This window comes from Mirounga angustirostris, unplaced genomic scaffold (assembly GCF_029215605.1).
Source record: "Mirounga angustirostris isolate CCGP_5_RB_7025 unplaced genomic scaffold, mMirAng1.0.hap1 SCAF_1, whole genome shotgun sequence".
Lineage (NCBI taxonomy): Eukaryota > Metazoa > Chordata > Mammalia > Carnivora > Phocidae > Mirounga > Mirounga angustirostris.
In genome coordinates, this window is record NW_026991709.1 from 192,596,986 (window position 1) to 192,617,907 (window position 20,922).

Genomic DNA, 20,922 nt, shown 5'->3' on the forward strand with positions numbered 1-20,922 from the left:
CCAGGGTTGATCACCGCAAACCTCCACCCATCCTCACCCCAGGGGTGAGAGAGAGGCTGTTTTGAACAGGATCTTTCGTCACCGTCTGTCTTAAGTCACCTCCTACTGAACTTACGGTTGAAGATTCAGGGTCATGAGGGAAAGAAAACAGTAATTAACTGGGAAAAGTTGATTGAGCGGAATTTTTTTTTCCCACAGTATGATTAGAACATGACTGCGGGCTGAGCACCATACATAATGTAGGTTCTCCCTTGCATGTCATTATCCAAACATTTCTTAATGGAATGCATTTTTTAAGCATCTGCTTTTGTAATTGAATGTGTTCCTAAAGATGGGTCAGCTCACTAAAATAAGAACCTGCAAGAAAAAAAATGTGTTACTACTCCCCTCCCCCGCCCCAACCCAATTTATAACAGTTCCTAATTGATCTGCCTCATTTACAATTCCTGAAATTAATTTTGGACCCTCTCTCAGAGCTCAAGTCGTCATTAATAGAGCGACAGCAACAGGGAGTGAAATAGAAATGTTTATAAAGCTCCCTTTTAAATGGACTGTGATAAGTGATGTAGTGATGTATTACCATCAGAGGATTCTGGAGCTCTCTTTGTGAAGGTTAGCCACAGGAACACTCAAAAGAAGGCATTTATCTTGGTGGGAGACGCCCTTCAGTCTTCTTTTGTTTTATTCCATTGAGGTTTTTCTTTTCAGGGTGGCTCAAACCATTTTTTTTGGTGTTTTATTAGCTGTATCTTGACTACCTCCTACAAACTGAATGACAGCAAAGGGCTATTAAATGTGTTCTTGCACATATTTTTATCCATTGTTAACCCTGACTAAATGTGTGTGAGGGCACAGAAGTCCCCCCTCTTTTTACTTCATTGTTGCCCATATTTGTTAAAGAAATTATTCCCCTTGACATTTGTTTAGGCTGCACTTTGATAAAATGCTGTCTATGGTCCACTTTCTTAGCTTGGTATTCAGCAGACTCTTATAGATTTATTTCTCTTTGCATTATCTTATCTTCCTTTCTAGCTTATTTGGGCTTCCTTTTCATATTTTAAGCTACATTTTGGGGCATAGACAGATCACCTTAGTAATTGTATACTAAAGCACTGCAGTGTTCTAAAGATAATTTTGCAAGACTTTGGCATATACTTAACCCCACTAACTATCTAAAGATGAGAAAATAAGTTCTTTTCGTGTTGTCTGTGAACAGAAAGGACAGATTAACTGCTGAAGGTGATTTCAGGCTTAAAGAAACTTTCTTCAGGTTGATGGCACCGTAACAATTTCTGAAGCAATATAAATCTGGCCTTGAATCTAGATGATTCACCTGATGGGGAAAATAATGAGGATTTTTCTTTGTGTTTCCAATTTATATCCAAATGTCTTTTCACAGGTACACACTTTATGCTTAAGCATGTTTTTAAAACATGTAGATATAAAAGGGCATTAGAAATGCAAATATTTCAGTTTTCCCACACTTTCCTTATTGGAAAAAAAAAAGTGGTAACATTTAAGCTTCCTAATTTATTACAATGCTTGCCATTTTCTCAAAACAGGCCTCGTGTATTTTCAGTAAAGTATTTGTCATTCGGCTTTAAGTAGATGTATTAGCAAATTGCCTTATGGGAATTACAAAAAGTGTAGAATCTGATATAGGGCTGGCAAATGAAATTAATCTTTAAAAAATGTATGTTCAGTATCCCTCACCCTCAAAAGCCCCTGACTTCTAAAGCAGGGATAATGAAAACCCAAAACGTTGCAGAATTAGCTTAAAGTGATTTAAATTATTAGTTGAAATGTATCAGCTTGGTAAAGGATTATTTAAAACTCATTTTATAAAGCTTATTGCTTTAAAAAACCACAAATGCAATGATTCTATCAGCCTAGAATTTAGTTTTCTTTGCCTGTCGTCCCTGTACAAGTAAGAAGTGGCTAGATATAGCCTTAACATGTTCAGAACATCTTTCCAGATATCCTAAAGTGTGAAATGTTCATATTTTTCTAGGTTTATACACTTTTATTTTCTATCAATTACTGTTTGACTTAAGTAGACTAGAATTATTGAATGTAAATTTCAATTAAGGTATTTTAAAAGAAATGATCATTAGTTTATAGTCAATATTTAAAGGAGAGTATATATATTTATATATTATATATATAAAATCCTTGTTACATTAATTTTGCTCAGAGTTCTATAATTGTATAATACCAGCATTTATAAAACATATTTGTTAGCCAGAAGCAAACAAAACAAAGTAAAAAAAAAAATAAGGAAAATGTTACAAGGAACAAAATGGGTTATTTTGCATTAATTTAATGTTGATGAGTAGTGGGTTTTTTTGTTTTTTTTTTTAAGATTTTATTTATTTATTTTGAGAGAGAGAGAATGAGAGAGAACACATGAGAGGGGATAGGGTCAGAGGGCAAAGCAGACTCCCTGCCGAGCAGGGAGCCCGATGCGGGACTCAATCCCGGGACTCCAGGATCATGACCTGAGCCGAAGGCAGTCGCTTAACCAACTGAGCCACCCAGGCGCCCCATTGATGAGTAGTGGTTTTAAATGTACTTTTTAAAAAATGATTTTAAATGTATTTTGATGTATAATAATTAATAATAATAGGATTTGGGACTATATTTAGTAAAACATCTGTAAAGAATTAGGAATTGATACGTGTTTTATGATCAACAGTTTTCTAATCAACAGAAAACTGAGAATTAGAAATTAATTTGTTGGGACTTTTAGTGATATTACAAGAGGATAAATTAGTGTTAAGTCATGAAAAGCTTAAATTATAGAATTACAGGGCAAAAGGAGTTTAGAAGTGTCCTTCTTTATGTTGATAATGACTTTTAACAGTTATTAAAGCTGTGTAATTCTGAATTTTTACCTGAAAGAGGAAAATGGGTTGAAAAGGACCGTAGGACATAACACATAAAAGTGGACACAGGGAACCTACTTAGGCAATGATTAGAACTGTCCACATGGGAAATGATGCTAGATTGTACCAGACGTGTGTATGTGAAAGTATGTGTGTGTGCGCTTACCTGTGTATAAAGAGTGAGAGGCACAGAGAGAACATAATAAATACCTTGATGGGCAAATGGACAAATTTCACATATGCCAAGCATTTGAAGCATGCACCTGCAGTTTATTTGATGACTGAAAAGTTTCATTTACAATTTTTTAATGTTTACGCTCATGATATTTTGTGAGAAAGAAGAAGAATGCAGGAAGGTATAGGCAGGAAAAAAGCAAAAACCAGCCTATCCATTTCACCACCATGAGATAATGACTATTAGCATTTGGTGTCTTTCCTTCCAATTTTTTTCTACGAATATAGTTTTATGTTTGGGGGATCTTATTGTGTATACACATGCACATCAAGAACTGTGAGGATTCTGAGATTTTTCCTTAGTGACATGCTAACAGGTTAGCCTGCCTCAGTTTCATGGATGCAGGTAGATGACCAGAGACTTTGAGGTCAGAAACAAAGGACTTCATTGCTCAAGGTGCAGAGAACAGTGTCAGCATATTTATGTCAGTTCCTTTCCTCAAGCCCCATGGAGGCAAGGCAGAGGGGTGAGATGAATAGCTGTACCTACTGTGGGTTGCATTACAAGAGAAGAACCCTGAGCTTACAGAACCCGAATCTTTTATAATGGCAGTAATATGACTGCCCTTTGCTCTGGATGGAGATGCTATTATATGAGGGCAGTAAGCATGTCTACCCTTTGATCCTAAGGGAGAAACTATCTTTCTTCCAAGGCCATTCACTATACAAACATTCTGGAAAGGTTGTGGGAAAAGAAGATAGTGCCTTTGCTTGTAAAATGTGCAGAAATATGAGACACATGGAGAATTGTCTCTCAACAAATAAATGTTTTCACAGATCTTTTTTCATGAGCATTTTAAATGCTGCATATAGCTGTAAAGTGAAATATGGAGGGGCACCTGGGTGGCTCAGTCGCTTAAGTGTCTGACTTCGGCTCAGGTCATGATCTCAGAGTCCTGGCCTTAGAATCAAGCCCCACGCCCCACACTGAGCTCCACAGTCAGTGGGGAGTCTGGCACTCTTGCTGGCACATGCACACTTGCTCTTTCTCTCAAACAAATAAAATCTTTTTAAAAGAGTGAAATGTGGAGATACAGCATAGTCTATGATCAATCTCCAAATTTCCTACTAATGATTTCTTAGGTTGTTTCCATTAAAAAAGCTTCACATGGACATTTCAATTTGGGGCAGAGTGGGGTAAAATATTACAGTCACCTTAGGTGTGTGGTAGTTAAGTTGGAGTAGGTAGCAAATGGGCTCTCCCTGATCTGAAGGCTGTGCAGCCTCTTCAGCTTGGCTTTATGTACAAATATGCATGAGCTGTGAATAGTAAGTATGTCTGTTGTCTCAAGATGTTATCCAGAAGGAGACAGGCTGTGTGAAGCTGGATTTGAATGCTGCTGTTGATAGTCCAGCCTGCACTGGTTTTCTTCTGGAAAGTGGACATATTCCCTGACATTTCTGCTGCTCACATGTCTGACTGAGTCCCCAACAGAAGCTCCTACTGCCTGCCATTAGCAGGGCCCAGAGAAGGGGGAAAATCTGAGATCCAAATAATGACCATCTTGTTCAAACATCTGGAGGGGGCCTGGTCTGGAGGGGTTCTGGTCTGGAAATTAAGAAAGACAAAACAGGATCATGATCAGGTTTTAGTCCTGGGACTTGTATGCAAAGAAAATATCCAATACAGAGGCTTTCCCAGGGCTGTGAGGTCTTACAAGGTATCTAGGATGTGGCAGAAGTGACGCAGATTGAGACAAGACTTCCTTAGTGTGAAGAAAGACTAAATGAAGACACCTGGAGAGCCATTTTCTAGTTAGAAACAGTCCCCCCAAATTCCATGTTGAAATTTACAACAGATGTTGCCAGAATATTGAACTGTAAAATGGGAGGAGGCAACTCTAAGCAATAATCAGAGATTAAGGGGTCAAAGCATTGTAATTTTTTTTTTTTTAGAGGGTGAAGAGGGGCAGAGGGAGAAGATCTCAAGCAGGCTCCACACCCAGCATGGAGCCCTACCTGGAGCTCAATCTCATGTCCCTGAGATCATGACCTGAGCTGAAATTAAGAGTCAGCCGCCCAACTGACTCAGCCACCCAGGAGCCCCAAAATTGATAATGTTTTTAAAGATTACTTTGGGTTTTGTTCTAGGGAGACCAGTGGGTTGCAGGAATAGTTGCTGATGGTTAGGAGAAGTTTGATAACAGTAGATCAGTTTAGGTAAGGAATGTCTTTTTGGGCGCTTGGATGACTGAGTCAGTTAAGCGTCTGCCTTCAGCTCAGGTCATGAACCCAGGGTCCTGGGATCGAGTCCTGCTTTGGGCTCCCTGCTCATTGGGGAGTCTGCTTCTCCCTCTGCTCTTCCCCCTGCTCATGCTCTCTCTTTCTCTCAAAAATAAATAAATAAATCTTTTAAAAATGTTTAGATAAGGAATGTATTTTGGAGTAAAACCTACTGAAGTTTTGATGGAGTGTCTCTGGGAAGAGAAGAAAGGGAAGGAATCAAGGATGACTTCTAGGTTTGGGGCTTGGGCTACTCAGTGGATGGTGGTATAATTACTAGATAAGAAGGCTGAGGAAGGAATGATTTTTGGTGGAAGAGCAGGAAAGCATCATTAATTACACTGAGAATGAAAAGCACTACCCTACTAAATATCTCGGTGCCTTCAAAAGAAAATCTTGCATGAAAAAAAATGATATTGATATTTAAATTGTTGGCCAGTTTTGTTGGGTTGTCTTGGAGTACCTAGAACTTTGCTTGGCAAATGGCTGGATGGGTGGGTGGATGGATGGATGGATGGATTAAAGTGTCCTAGAAGTGAATGCTCATATTGACTCCCTCCATTTCTAATTTGCAGCTTTGTCTGTGAAACAATGAAAGATGACTCCTTCAGAGGAACCAGTGCATGCATCTCAGGGATTCTGACCCAGAATACTTTGTCCATTCTGAGAATCAAAGAGTTAGTTTGTCTTAAACATTGTCCATAATTCCTTCCCATTAAGACAGTGTTCTGTGGTTCATTTCAACTGTAAATGACAATTACTTTTTTTTACACTTCATAAAAATGATCACAATAATTTTTATTTTACCAGACAGGAAGCGCTGCTTGCGGCAATCAGTGAAAAAGATGCAAATATTGCCTTGCTGGAATTGTCTGCTTCCAAAAAGAAAAAGACGCAGGAAGAAGTTATGGCCCTCAAGCGGGAAAAAGATCGACTCGTGCATCAGTTAAAGCAGCAGGTGGGGCCTCCTGCACGAAAGGTGTGTTTTGCTGGTTTTGGGGCCTTGGGTGCTTTCTCTGGGTTTAGCTACTCTGCATTCTCCCATGTCCATCGTGCCGGCTCAAGCAGCTAAAACCAGGTAGGAATGAAATGGCCCAAGTTGTTGCTGGAACATCATTTTACTGCTTTTCTGTGTTTATGTGCATGTGCCTGGGCTTGTGTGGTTTGCAGCCAGCACTATTTTCCTTTCTTTTATATTCACATCATCTCCCCAGAAATAGCTCTCAGGTCTCTTCCTTCCAATGGACTTTGTATGATTTCTGACTAAATCTTAGAAACTACTAATTAAATTCTGGGCACCTTCGTTACCTTCTGTCTTGCTCACATTCTGGGCCCCATCAGTAACTCTGCTCATCTAGTTCTTTAGATTTCTTTCTTTCCATACTTCCAACCTTGGTTCTTCAACTAGTTTCTTTAGGACCTTTCAACTAAGGAACATCTCCCAGCCCCTAGCACTGCCAGACTATGCTTGGAGACCTCCCCAGCCATTATTTAGTTAAACATTTTTTAATCACCTATTTACTCAATTATCCATCTTTTTCCTCCTCTCTAGGCCACTGTATTTCTTCTGAGGGAAAGGAAAGGAGGGAAAAATGAAGGAGGGGCAAAGTCCTAACTTGTACAGAAGCAGTTCTTTTCTTTTTGGAGGGTTTTCTGGAAGTGATTTGAATGGAAACTGCACCTGAAGCATATTGCAAAATCATTCCTGAAATCTTCAGACCTTATTTCTTCTCCATATAGAACTTGGGGGCTTTTGGAAGCAATGGTTAAAGATACTCACTTGGATTCTAACTTCATTATGAAACCAACTCAGCATATATTATGGCTCAGTGGTCTGTGATCTCACAAGGTGGCTATCACATCTTAGCTTGGGCCACATGTGGCTCTGAAGCTCTCTAAATGCCACATGGTGCCACATGGAGTGGGTCCACATCAATTTCAGCCCCCAGGACTGGTTCTCTGTCTACTAGGGTGATCTGGGCATAGAGTGCAAGGTGAGTGGAAGAGAAGCCCAAAGAAATAAGTCCCTTCCCTTCACAAATGGGCCAACCCTTTCCCTCCTCAGGAAAGAAAAGGCATCCTTTGACCCTAAACCAGAGTCCATTTCTCATAGGGCTGCCTTGCTGAGAGAGAGAGACCACTGCCATGCCTGGGTGCCCTCTCCTGCAGAGGGAGGGTCCCAGTCACTGCCAGACATCGGGGTCATTCCACAGAGCAGCATGCCTCGCTAGCGCTGGCCCTGGGGGTTGGGAACCGCTTACATCTGACCTCTTCGTTTGGGGCTGTGCATCTTCTACACTGGGTTTCCACCCACCTAGCCACAGAAAGTCAAGACAAGCCCCCTTCTTTGCTTTCTCCTAACTCCTTCCCTGTGAGCCCTGAGCCCTCCCCTCCTGCACCTAACCATTGTAGCTTTCTCCCACAGGTATATAGACCTAGGAAACAGCCCCTGAGCTCGAATATACCATGCATTTGTGATGCTGGCTACAGCCCAGATATTATGGCCAAGTACCACGGGTCCAGCTACGATGCATACATGATCCAAAGGTCTCAGGTCAGTCAGTAGCTAAGGAGACACTTGCCCCCACGGTGGGGGTTGGGGGGTGCATAACAGCCACATCCTGCCTTGCCCTTTACCTCTTTTAATGATTTCCAGTACTTGGTGGCCAAAAATCCTGAGACCATAGATGATGGCATTATATCTTGACTTGTAATGTGATTTCATTTATTATGTATTTGTCAAGGGTTCCAGACTTGGTGGCTACCCTATGGGGCCAGCTCTTCTGAAAAGGCCTGGCATTGCTGCAAAGCCAAGACTGCCAGAGGCCTTATTGTCAGGCATAGTGGATTATATTTTTCTTTCTGTCTCTCAGATACCTTGCTCCCCAGATCTCCCTCTACTTTTCCCAATAAGGAACTTTTTTAAGGCTGTTTTTTTTTTCTTTCTCAGCATCATGAAAATGCACTCCTGGATTCCAGGAAGGATTGAGTGTAGCCCTTCCATTTGCTCCTGGGAAACTGCACAAAGCCTTCATTATTCACGACAGGCTTGGTTTTGGGTATCGTGGGGCACATTTGGGAAACCCCAGCCATGCAGAGTTAGGCTTCCGCCTGAACTAAGGCAGGATCTGAAGGGCTGTTGTGGGAAAAAAGAAGGCAGCAAACAAGAAGGATGAGTTCCTCAATTATTTAGGTTTGAAATCCTTACCCACACCCTGTAGGCAACAGAGGGAAAAAAAAAAAACCACATGAATTGATGTACCCTTGTTGTAAATGATATGATTCTAAGAATAATGATTAATTGGCTTATAAAAGTGCTCCCTTTTTATTGAGTGTTTGCTCTGTGCCAGGATGTGTATCCCGTGTCCCTCGGGAACTTTGTCCCATGGTCCTCACAGCAGCCCTGTGGTGTGGGTGGCAGATTACCTCCCTTTTCCAGGGGGCGTAACTGAGACTCAGAGTGTGGAATAACCAGCCTAAAACAATTTATAAGCAATAGAGCTTGGGTTTTGGATAGTCCACCTGAGTCTACACATACCCCATCAGGTTCAGAAAGGAATTCAGAGTGACAAGCAGAAGGGTATTCCAGAACCTGTGGGGTCCCCTTACCTTTGTAAGCTTGAAGTAGATGCCATTTAAGAATGGTCTCTGGCTATTCATAAGGGCTGGGTTCTGCCTAGAGCACTTAGGCTTAAGCTATTTGATCATGTCAGTAATTCTAATACTTCTGAGTTCTCACCACATGCCAGGCATGGGTGTAAAGGTTTTACATACACTGACTCATCAACTCCCAACAAAACTGAAGGGCTGATGCTCTTATAGGAGAAAGAACCACAGGTCCAGAGAGGTTGGGTGCCTTGCTCAGGCTTCACAGCCGGACATTCCATGATGCTTGAAAAGACCCTTTTCCACACAACCATGACCATATTTTACAGCTGCCATCTAGAGTTGGACTGCTTAGGGTTACTCTTGTTTGAGCACTTGTTAGCTGTGTGATCATGGGCAAAATACTAAACCTCCATAAACCTCAGTTTCCTTGTCTGTAAATTGGGCTAATAATCTAATTCCAAGCATTGTGAGTATAATGTATATGAAGAGCTTTGCACATGCCTAGTACTTAATAGGTGCTGTATATTTATGAGCTGCTATTATTACTACTACTACTACTACTATTACTAATTGATTTTATCACCACCAACCCTAGAGGTAGTTTGAGTTTGGGAGTCATAACTTGTTGAGAACACACTCTTGAACTGTGGGAGAAAGAGCAGACAGACATTATTACCTAAGTGTTCCTGGTCCTCCCTCCCTTAAAGCCCAAGCACTTGGGGAGCAGTGAACAGTCATGTCAGGAACCATAGACCCCAGCACCCAGCACTGAAGAGGCTCATAGTGCTTATTAAATTTGCTTGGTTTGTGTATGCAGTCACATAGAGTCAATCAGAGAGGGCACCCCTGGGAGAGCGAGTCCCAGACCTCAGCTGTCAGCACCTGCATGAGTGACTTGGGAGGGCAGAGCTCTTTTAGGTGTCTAGGCCAATGGGAGGGGAAGGCCTGGGTCTGGGTGTTCATCTGCACAATGTTCTGTGAGGATACTGAAGCAGACTGGCTCATGAGAGATGCCACCCTCTTCAGGCTGCCTTCCGCTCAGCTCATCTCATGCAGGTCTTTCTACTGCCCATGACATTCCCTGTGACTGAACATCAGCAGCTCGTTCAACAATCCCCACAGTTATTACACTTTGCCAAGAACATAGCGGGCACTCAATGAATATTTATTTTGTGAATGAATGCATGATTACCACATGCCAGGCTCTATGCCAAGTGCTTTATGTATACATAAGTTTACAAACATTATCTCGCTTTTTCCTCGTAATCAACCAACCAACATATTGCATATCTGCCATGTGCCAGGCTCTCTGCCAGGTCCTGGGGATTCATCCATAACAGTTATTTTATCTGCTGCAATGAGGAGAGTGTCATTCTTATTTTTGAGTTGATCAAACCAAGGCTCCAAGAGACCACATGATGCAACTACCATACTTATACATGCCACCCATACCCGGAAGTGCAGGGTTGGGCTTCTGAGATGTAGAAGTGCTGACACTTTGCTCTTAGCTAGGCTAGATGCTGCATCCTTAAAGCAATAGGGTGAGCCATGGATTAACCCCCACACCTCACAGATGTTGTCAGAGGACTCAAGTTCCAATGCCTCAGCCTGTGGCTCCCAAGCTGCCCAGGGGCACAAGGGTGAGAAAATATAGGTAGCTTAGTGAGGCCAAGTACCATGTTGGAATTCAACTCAACAATATTCATTGAGTGCCTTCCCTGTATTAGGGATGGCGAGGCACTTTTGGAATACATCAGTGACCAAAATAAATAAAGACGCCTTCCTAGTGGAGCTTATGTTTTAATGGTTGGGGTGGGGGGATGGGAGAAAGGCAGTAAACCTGAACATAATAAATAAGCAAATTACATGGTAAAAAAAGAACAATGTAGACCAGTATAAGGGAGAACAGGAATGTCAGGGAAGGGTTGAGGACATGGTAACAATGTAAAATAGGGTAGACAAATGGGCCTCATTGGGAAGGACACACTTGAGCAAAGACTTGAAGGAGGTGAGAGAGGGAGAGCCCTTTAGATATCTAGGGGAAGAGTGTTTTGGCAGAGGGAATCGCTAGTGCAAAGCCCTAAGGCAGGAACATGCTGGTATGTTTGGGGAAGAACAGGGAAACCAGTGTGGCTGGAGTAGAGTAGGCAAGGAGGTGAAGAGGTGAGTGGTCAGAGCAGTAATGGGGTGGGGATAGGATGTGTAGGGCTCTTGGGCAGGATCTGCTGAGAGTGGTACATTCTGGAGCAGAAGTTCTCTGCAGTTAGGAAACAAAATACATGAGCCATGCAAACTCAGAGCAGGGAGGGCTCTCAGGTACCACTCGGAGTGCCCTGTCTAAGACTGCCTTACTTTAGCCCACTCTCCAGATCCCCTGCCTTCAGCTTCTAAGGAGCCCCAGTGCATAGCTTGTGTTTGTAAAAAGCATTGCCATTTCCACTGGAGCCATGAAGAACTAATACCAGAATTTGCTTGTCATGGCTAGTGAGATTTTTGAGTGGGAGCAGAGCCCTTTGACAAAATGCCCTCCCTGACTTTCTGGCAATCTCAACAACATACCACTGGAGTCTAAATCCTGCACTCTCCTTGCTGTAAGGAGACAGGCAGGTGGTCATTAATGGCCACCACCATGCCATTGGCCTACTCAGGGTGATGGCTGTGCCTAGGGGAAGTGCAGCCTGCCTCCAGGCCAGGGCAGAGATTCACAAACCTCGGTGGGCAGAAGCTTGATCTTTTCTAAAGATGTATCTCATGATACACTTATCACTCTCCAGCCCTTACTGCTGGAAAATCTTCCCTGGCTTCCTTTACTGGTGCGATAAAGACACATTCAAACCAATATGCGCTCTGCCTTGTACATGCAGTGCAATCCCCTCTGCCTGGAATACATTTCCTTCTTTTCCTCACCTAGTTAATGCCCATTCACCCATTCAATCTCAATCCAACATCACTTTTTTCAGGGAAGCTTTCTGGGACTTTCTCAATTATGTCAAATCTCCAGTTTGGTACTCCTGTAGAATGTGTACATCACTTAATTGCACTGTAACAGATGCAATTTTGCATTTGTTTTTGTGTTTATTTGAATAGTCACTATCTGCCCTGCTAGTTTGATGAGCTCCATGAGGACTAAGAATGTGACCCTGTGACTTTTTTTGTTGACCATTTATCTCCAGGCCTAACACAATTGCTAGCACATAGTGGGCATTTAGTAAATATTTGTTGCAAGTAGAAATGAATGAGTGGGTGAATTGCCAGGGCAGCTTGTTAAAAAGAAAAGAGATGTTATTGATCAATCATGACTTTAGACAAAACTTAGCATTATGATTCTTCTCACCCCAGTATTCCAGGCAGCTACCACCTATAGGAGTTGGTAGAGATATGAGACTTTTTTGCCAAGTGATGACCACAAAATGGTGTCATGTCCTTTCCTGCCATGTTGCAAGATATGGACCAACCATCCCACTCAGGTGCTTCCCACTTTCCCTGACAGGATGGTTCTGCCTTGGCCAAGGTGCAGTTTGACTAGGATTCCATCCCTACAACCAGCTTCCCTGAACACTTTCCAGGCCAGCCTCGGCCATCTCCCATTCTTGGCCACACCTATTTGGCTAATTCTTAGATATGAGTCTGATGACCTTCTGAACAACACAGGGGGAGGGGGAAAGCTATCTAAATAGATACACTATGCAGACCTAGGTTGGTCAGGCATAGTTGTCCCATACTTGAATTTTGTGCAGTGGTGGCCATTTTGAACCTTTCTTCTGAATCTGTTCTCTGTATTTTAGTTCAAATCCCCTCCAAATTTGGGGATTCTTCTTGAATAAAATGTCACTGAGTTTCCATATTTGGCAAAGGTTACTTGTTGTTATGAAGGGCCCTCTACTTTGTCCCTGAAAGCCTCTGAGTGTCATAAATCAATTTGCCTAGAAATACCTAAACTCCTGTTAAACATCTGTCAAGAGAGCTAGAGAAGGTGATATGAAATGAGTTCAGAAATTCCAACTATGCTTAACAACAAAAGAATCTTTATGACACTCTTCAGGTGTTGACATTTGGGTTGGTTCTAGGCTGAGCAAGGTATAAAGCTGAGAGAGCAATACAAATTAACTTTCTGTTGCATAAAAAAAGATAAAGGATTAATCATAGCTTGGTAGTAGATAGATAAGTCTGTCCAACTTTTGTATTCTTCCCAATTGCATTTCTTCATAAGCACATACCTCTGACACTTTTACTCTAGCTCTTTTTTTAAAAAAAAAAAGTCTGGCTTCCAGATTTTTGCAATTTTGGGAGAAGGTCTCAAATGGGAATGAGTTAAGTTGTTTTTTTTGTTTCCCTGTGGGGAGACTAGTTCTGAAAAATATTATTAAAAATAACCATTTTTCCTTCTTTTGTGTTTTGGATCCAATCTCCCCCCAACTCTTTTTCTCTACCCTTGAAGAAAGGACTGACATCAAAATAATTAATTCTGAAATCATTGGATTTTTTTCTGCTGCTAAGGGGTTTTTGAAGAAAGCTTAAAACTAAATCTTACCCCCTAAGCCTTATTCCCAAATGCTCCCCTGTGTGCTGAAGTAGTGATATGCACATCCTTAATGAAAATGCCTTCTTAAAATGAGGGCCAGACACTATTGTTTAGCTAAAATTAGAACCAGCTTATTTCTCAGAACTGGTTAGAATACTTCTGTGATCAGAGATAAGTTGTGCCTGGTTTTCTTTTCCCTTTCCTACCAGTTCTGGGCATTGCTTTTGGCTACCAGGAAACATACTGGGCATTTGGGAACAGGAAGGCATTAAGACCAGGAGAGACTAGTCCAGGTCAACATTTTGGAGGCTATGCTAGGTCTGCATAGTGTATCTATTTAGATAGCTTTCCCCCTCCCCCTGTGTTGTTCAGAAGGTCATCAGACTCATATCTAAGAATTAGCCAAATAGGTGTGGCCAAGAATGGGAGATGGCCGAGGCTGGCCTGGAAAGTGTTCAGGGAAGCTGGTTGTAGGGATGGAATCCTAGTCAAACTGGACCGTGGCCGAGGCAGAACCATCCTGTCAGGGAAAGTGGGAAGCGCCTGAGTGGGATGGTTGGTCAGGCATCACCCCCCCAACCCCCGCCCTGCTTGAGGCTACACATGGTTGTGCTTCCTATTTACACTTCCATTACATTGTATGCAGATGACTTTGAATTATACTTTACGGTTCAGGAGGTGAGCACAATTAAACAGCAGTGGAGGAACTCTATGCAGTAGGGTTCCCATAGCCTCGTGTTTTGGTTGGATGAGCTCCAGAAAAGCTTGATTTGATCCCAGCATTGTAATGCATCACAGACTTGCCCCAGATCGAATTGCTGAAATGCAAATGCATTGGTTTTCACTGCAGACTTACTTTGGGTTAAGCTGTTCATGTCCCACTGGTAGGATCTGGGCACATCTCTATTTGTCATTGATTTCAATGCAAAGTGTCTTTACAGTATGTTCTAGAGAATCCCCTTTTAAAAAAGAAATACTCAGATCCCTCCTTGGCAGGCCAAGGGCAGTGCATTCTCAAGGAGGTAAAACCTGAAGTACTCAGTGTTACTGAAAAGTTTCCTCCTACTGTCCAAGTAATTGGTCAGGATACTAGACTGCTCTCTCTGCCTAGACATTTCCCTACTCTGAGTAGCTGATGCCTCAGCCCCGGTACTCAGGGTATCCATTCAGCTGTCCAGTTGCAAAACAAAATAGCACTCAGATTGTGGAGGCAAAAATTTTCTCAGTGATTCCACAGGTTTCCCAAATCTCTATTAGAGGTGCATTTTCCCAGAGCTTCAAGCTGACTCTGATGGTCCACTTTCTGAGTCTTTCATTTGAATAAAGTCATATTTTCAAAACCACTTTGGTTCCTTTCCCCAAACATTCATGGAGTACCTTTGTGAGATTGTGTTCGGCCTTCTTGAGCTACAGAAGGACGTAGTGAGTTTGACCTTGAGCCTTGGGTTTTTTTTTTTTTTTTTTAATTTTATTTTATTATGTCATGTTAATCACCATACATTACATCATTAGTTTTTGATGTAGTGTTCCATGATTCATTGTTTGCGTATAACACCCAGTGCTCCATTCAGTACATGCCCTCTTTAATACCCATCGCCAGGCTAACCCATCCCCCACCCCCTCCCCAATAAAACCCTCAGTTTGTTTCTCAGAGTCCATAGTCTCTCATGGTTCGTCTCCCCCTCCGACTTTCCGCCCTTCATTTTTCCCTTCCTACTATCTTCTTCTTTTTTTAACATATAATGTATTATTTGTTTCAGAGGTGCAGGTCTGTGATTCGAGCCTTGGGTTTTTGTCATCTCTACCACCAGTATGACAGATGTTAGCTCATGAAACATAACAGGAAAAATTGCTATTTTTTGGTGCAGATGTGCTATCGACATTCAAAAATTTTTGCTTGCTGGAGAGGTCAGGGAATGCTTCCTACAGAAGTAGGAATTCCTATGAATTTTATGATTGGCAGTCCATAGTCTACCTTTGGTGACAGATGCCTATCCATGATACTTTCTCTTAAGTATTTAAGGATTCTAGTGTAAGAATTGCTAGTTTTAGAAAAGCTTACTCTTTCCTTCTTAAATATACCTTTTTAAGTAGAAAAACTTGAAAAGACCAACTTTATCAGCGTATTGCCCCGTTTTTAGAAATACAGAAAGGGAAAGATGGGTCTGACTTTTAAGTTTCAATGATTTGCCAAAGCACCCCCTGCAGTATCTAGCAGTTGGCAGAGCACATTAGAATAACAGGCTTAGCTGAAGGTGACCAAAACAGAGAATAGCATACAAATGCCAAGAAGATCTCTCACAAGCTGTCTCCCTCTTTTTTTATTCAAATTTCACATCTGTGCTCTATTTTTAAACATTTATTCTTTAAGTGATAACGCATGTTTTACCAAGCCTCTTATTGGATTAGACATGTTTGAAATCCCCTCGATTTTAACCTGTTCATTACTGCCTCCAAGAACATTCAGATCCACCACCAAAGCAGAGAGTGTATATGGGGCAAGTTTCCAAGATGTCGGCCACCAGGAAGCCATTGTACTTTGGGAAGGGAAGGATCCAGCTGTTGCACAGGGTAGATTTGGGGGGATCTTAGGCTGACATTGCTTCAAGAGGACTCAAGTGTGGGTGTAATGTGTGCATCATTCTTGCTCTTCATGACAGTTTTTCTGCTCACTTTTTAGAGTGGAAGAAACTAACAATTTTTTTTTTATAAAGATTTTATTTATTATTTGACAGAGAGAGAATGAGAGACAGAGAGCATGAGAGGGAGGAGGGTCAGAGGGAGAAACAGACTCCCTGCCGAGCAGGGAGCCCGATGAGGGACTCGATCCCGGGACTCCAGGATCATGACCTGAGCCGAAGGCAGTCGCTTAACCAACTGAGCCACCCAGGCGCCCGAAACTAACAATTTTTGAACTCTTGTTGTATACCTGACACTGGGCTGGGGATTTTAGATATATTGTCTCATTTAATCTTCACAACTCTGAAAGCCAGGTATTATTAATTCCATTTCAGAGATAAGGAAACTAAGGTCCAGGAACTGGGCAAAGACACCACAACTGGTGAAGGGGGTCTCATTCCAAAGCTCTTCCATACTCTTCTCAGCACATGTCCCCAGGTTGCTGCGATACCCCATTAGGTCATAGCCCCCAAGCAACGGGGCTAACAAGTAATATAAAAAGAAGGCTTTATCCTGTGACTCTTAGCACCACTCCCGGCTCCTCCTACAGGCCCCCTGCTGGCTCCTGCCGTGACCTGAGGTCACATGTGCTGGCTGGGAAGGGCGACTTATCTCTTCCTGCATCACCAGGCGTCACAGGCTGCCGTGGGGAAGGGGTTGCCACGAGCTTGATCAAGTGTGCCACATTTTCTGCTTCCCTATATGAAATCTTGGCACTTGCCTCTCGTAGCCTTAGTGTTTCCTTCTCAAGACAGCTGCTTGGAAGCCTTTTCCCCCCTCCATTTTCCCCTTTCTTCTTCATCATCTCACATATAAAACAGGTTTCCCCCTGTCTCTTTTCTCTCCCTCCCTCCTTTCCTTCCTCTCATCGTATAATTAAAAGTCCTTCCAGGCTGTCTTCACCTTATCATTTCAAATGAATTGAAAAAAGATCCGACTTCCTGCCCTTGTGTCTTCCTGATGCTGAATTTCAAAATGAAAGAAAAGTCCTTTTCCCCCCTCCCTTTTGTTCACACTGTGTCTAAATCACACTGGTTTTGTTACTCATCAGCAGTGGTGCGCAAACTGCCCTTCCCTGGCTTCAGAATTACCTCTTTTTAGGCTTTTTCAAATAATACCGTAGCAGGAAAGGGGATATTCTCTCTCCCCTCTCATGATTGCAGAAAGACAGTTATCAAACACAGCATTTAACATTTCTAGTAGTTTATCTTTACTCTTACTTAACTGCGTATTCTTTTTGGGAAGATGCCATATTTTTTTTTTTATTCTCTGCAACATGCTACTGAAGGCAGAGTTAAAACTTCTAGAATCTCCCAGGTGTGCTGTTTTTTTTTAATCCATTGTAATGCATGATATTAAAAAGCAATAAGGAGTTAATTTTGTAACAATCCTTATTATGTAAATGTTACTTTTCCATAGTTGAAAGCATACAAATAAATGTTTTATCATAAAAATAATATATGCTCATTATAGAAACTTAGAAAATGTAAATAAGAATCTAAAATCACCCACAATCCCTCCATTCAGAAATAACTGTCATTAAGATTTATAGTTTCCTACATTCCATTGTCTACATACATATTTGAACAAAGACATGACATACTACATAATAAAGTTTTTTTAGCCTTACAAACATTTAATGTTGTACATTTTCCCACGTCCTTAAAAGCCTTCAAAAACATATATCTTGGTTGTATGATTTCCATCATTGCCATAATTAATTTTTATCATTCTTCTGTTATTGAAATTTCAATTTGTTTCTAGTTTTTCACTTTTATAATCATACTTGATGAACATCTCAGTATATAATCTTTTTTTTTCTGTTATTTTCCTTAAGATTAGTTGCCCAAAAGTTGAAATATCGGAGTTATAGTTGTTTTAAGGATTTTAGAGAATTAAGAAATGGCTCTCTCCTACAAAGTACTTGACATTTCTAAGTTTTTACAAAAATGTCAGTTGTTTGTGTTAAGTTTGTCAAGTCTATACTCTGATAACATGCCAGTCATAGATTTGGAGCAGAATATTACTCTAAGTAATGCAAGTGACCAGTAAAAGAGAGGAAGAGGCAGAGGGAGATTTTTAAAACTTCTTAGGGGAATAGGCATGGAAAGAAGTGGGCAGTTCATTCAGTAAATCTTATTGAGCACATACTATGAGCCAGACACTGTTCTGGACACTGGGGACACCAGAGTGTACAAAACACAAAACTCCCTGCCCCAAGAGAGCTTGTATTCTAGCGGAGGGGACAAACAAGAAACAAAACAAAGACATCACATATATGCCATGTTAAATGACAAATGCTGTGGGAAAAAATAAAGATGGTGTTCTATGAGGTGTTTGGGGGGTGACTTTGAATAGGATATTCCCAGGATGTCTCCTTGAGAAAGGGGAATGTGAACAAGGACTTGCAGGGAGGTGCGGGGTGATCCATGTGGAGGATGGTGTAGGGAGGGAGTCCTCAGAGGAACAAACTCCAGCCAGAAGAGTAGGAATCTGTTCTCCCCAGGTCCGATTCTGAAGTGCAGTTGCTGAGTTGACAAGGTGGGGGAGCCAGAACCCCACAACAGCAATGTTTAGATGAGATTATTTTTTTTAAATATGCACACAACAACCAAAACCCTAGTCTCTTATCTCTGCCCTGATATGGCCATTGGGAAATGCCCATTGGACACAGCCAGCAAATCTTTATTCAGATGATCTTTGATGCAGTCTGGGAGTGGAACTGTGCAAAGAGGTTATAAGTTCAGATTGGACTGAGAGGCTGTCATTTCAGAGAACAATGAAAATCGAGTAAACAAGAATGACAACTCAGAAGGTTATAATCCAGGTGGTTCTTATGCCCCAGAAATCTCCAATTAACTGATCATCTCAAGGCTGGTTTATTTCCTCTAGCACACCTAGACTTACAAAGACAGCTCAGAAGCCAACCAGAAACCCTACTGCTATGGACTGCCTTGGGTGTGCCAAAGCCCCTTTGGGTGCTGGCATAGGAAGCAGGTGTGTGGATCACAAGGCCAGGCAGTTTCTGTTGTCAGTCTTCTTGGGGCCCCAGTGTTCTCTGAGATATCTGACAGCAAGCAGCCATCTAGAAAGTATGATGTTAACCTATTTAAACACGTCAAGGCACAAGGACACCTCAGCAAGAAAGACTTAGCAAGTGATAGCAGGTATCAGATCTAAGAATCAGAGTTCTCACCCAGCCCTGACCCCAACACACTGAGAAACTTGGGGCAGCTCATTTTGCTTCTCTCTCACAGGCTGTTTCCTCATCTGTAAAATGAAGGGAATGAACCAACAAACCTCTAGGCACTTTACATTTTTGGTAGTCAGAGACAATTCCAATACATTCACACACGCAGTATGCTGAATACTTGATCTACACCAAGGACTTTGAGGCAAATGGCAGTTATTTGCTTTCTTGGAGCCCATGGTTGAGTAGGAGAGATGCATTATTCAGTAGGATATGAAAACAGCTATCATTTCTTGAACAAGTGATATTCTAGGCACAGTGTTGTACTTTTGTTGTTTCGTTACAATCCTCACAAAAACTTGAAGAGGTAGTACCATCATTATCTCCACTTTGCAGATATAGAAATCAAGTCACTGAGCTGGTAATGGGTGGTCAAGCTAAGATGCCCTCAGTGATTCTGTCTGTAGGGGTAGCACTCTCAGCCTCTTTGTTTTCCTACGGCAATGCATTTGCCATCTTTCCCACCAGGGGATATTTGAGGATTCTAGATTTCAAAGACAACAGGGAAGGAGGAAGACTCTGAAGTTTGCTCATTCGGCTGGTGTAATCCTGATTCATCTCCCATTTATTACTTGGATGATGGTGAGCAGGTCAACTTACCTTCCTGTAAAAATGGGTATTTTTTGTTTCCTACTTAACTCACAGAGAAGCATTACCATGAAGCATCTTCTCTGGGGCCAGGTCCTAAAAAACCTTGAGGGTTGCACAAATGTGCAGGATACTGATCTCAGTTCTGAGGAGCAAAGACAAGTATCTTATTCTTCCCCACAGGGTAGCACTGAGGAATGATGGTCCCAGATTGTCTCTGGTGACAATCCATTGACACAAACCCACTCCGCATGACTTGTTCCCCTGACAGAATAAAAAAGAACTTGAGTAGCAATAAATAGCCTTCTGCATTTTTCAGAGGCAGACCCTGATTCATCCTTGAAGAAAACATAAGTAGTGCAGAAGGTGCAAACATTGCCTTGAAAGAAGCCAGTTCAGTGCGGGTTCAGGCATCTTCCTTCCAAGGAAAGGTGTTTCCAGACCTCCCAGCCCTAGACTTTCTTGTCCATGCTGCTGTGTTCTTGAGCTTTCTAGTGATGCAATCTTTGGTGAGGCAGTGAAACAAAAAGCTGATATTTTGGAGGGGGAGCTACCATCTCCAGGGGATTATTTTTTATGAACAAAAGACACTTAAGTGTTGCTGATTTATCTTAATAGCAGATACTATGAGCAAATGTCCCAGTTGCCTTTTTGTGCTTTTGGCAAGTATGGATGAGAAATGGAATAGAGCAGACCCAATCAGAGCTGGCTAGCTGAAAGTTCAGGAGGCTTAATCTTTTTCACTCCAAATATGTGACTTAGAACTGTTTCCAAAGTTTTCCAAGTTGCAGGTGGACACCCACCTTTGGAAAGAGGCAAAGCAGGTTCCATCACCAGGTTTTCTGTTTCCAGAATGATTATCTTGGGCTTGAGGGGAGAAATGCCTATATTTCCCCTAGGTAGTTAGTTCTGTAAGCTCAGTTACCATGTTC

General features: G+C 41.9%; 1 protein-coding gene across 1 annotated transcript in view; it reads left to right on the plus strand.

Moving 5' to 3' along the window:
* ERC2 (ELKS/RAB6-interacting/CAST family member 2) overlaps positions 1-20,922 on the plus strand; it is an 832,212-nt gene that overhangs the window by 789,131 nt on the left and 22,159 nt on the right. The window contains exon 14 of the mRNA XM_064593283.1: positions 6,153-6,300. Within this exon, the coding sequence (XP_064449353.1) occupies positions 6,153-6,300 (148 nt within the window). The remainder of the gene's footprint in view (positions 1-6,152; positions 6,301-20,922) is intronic.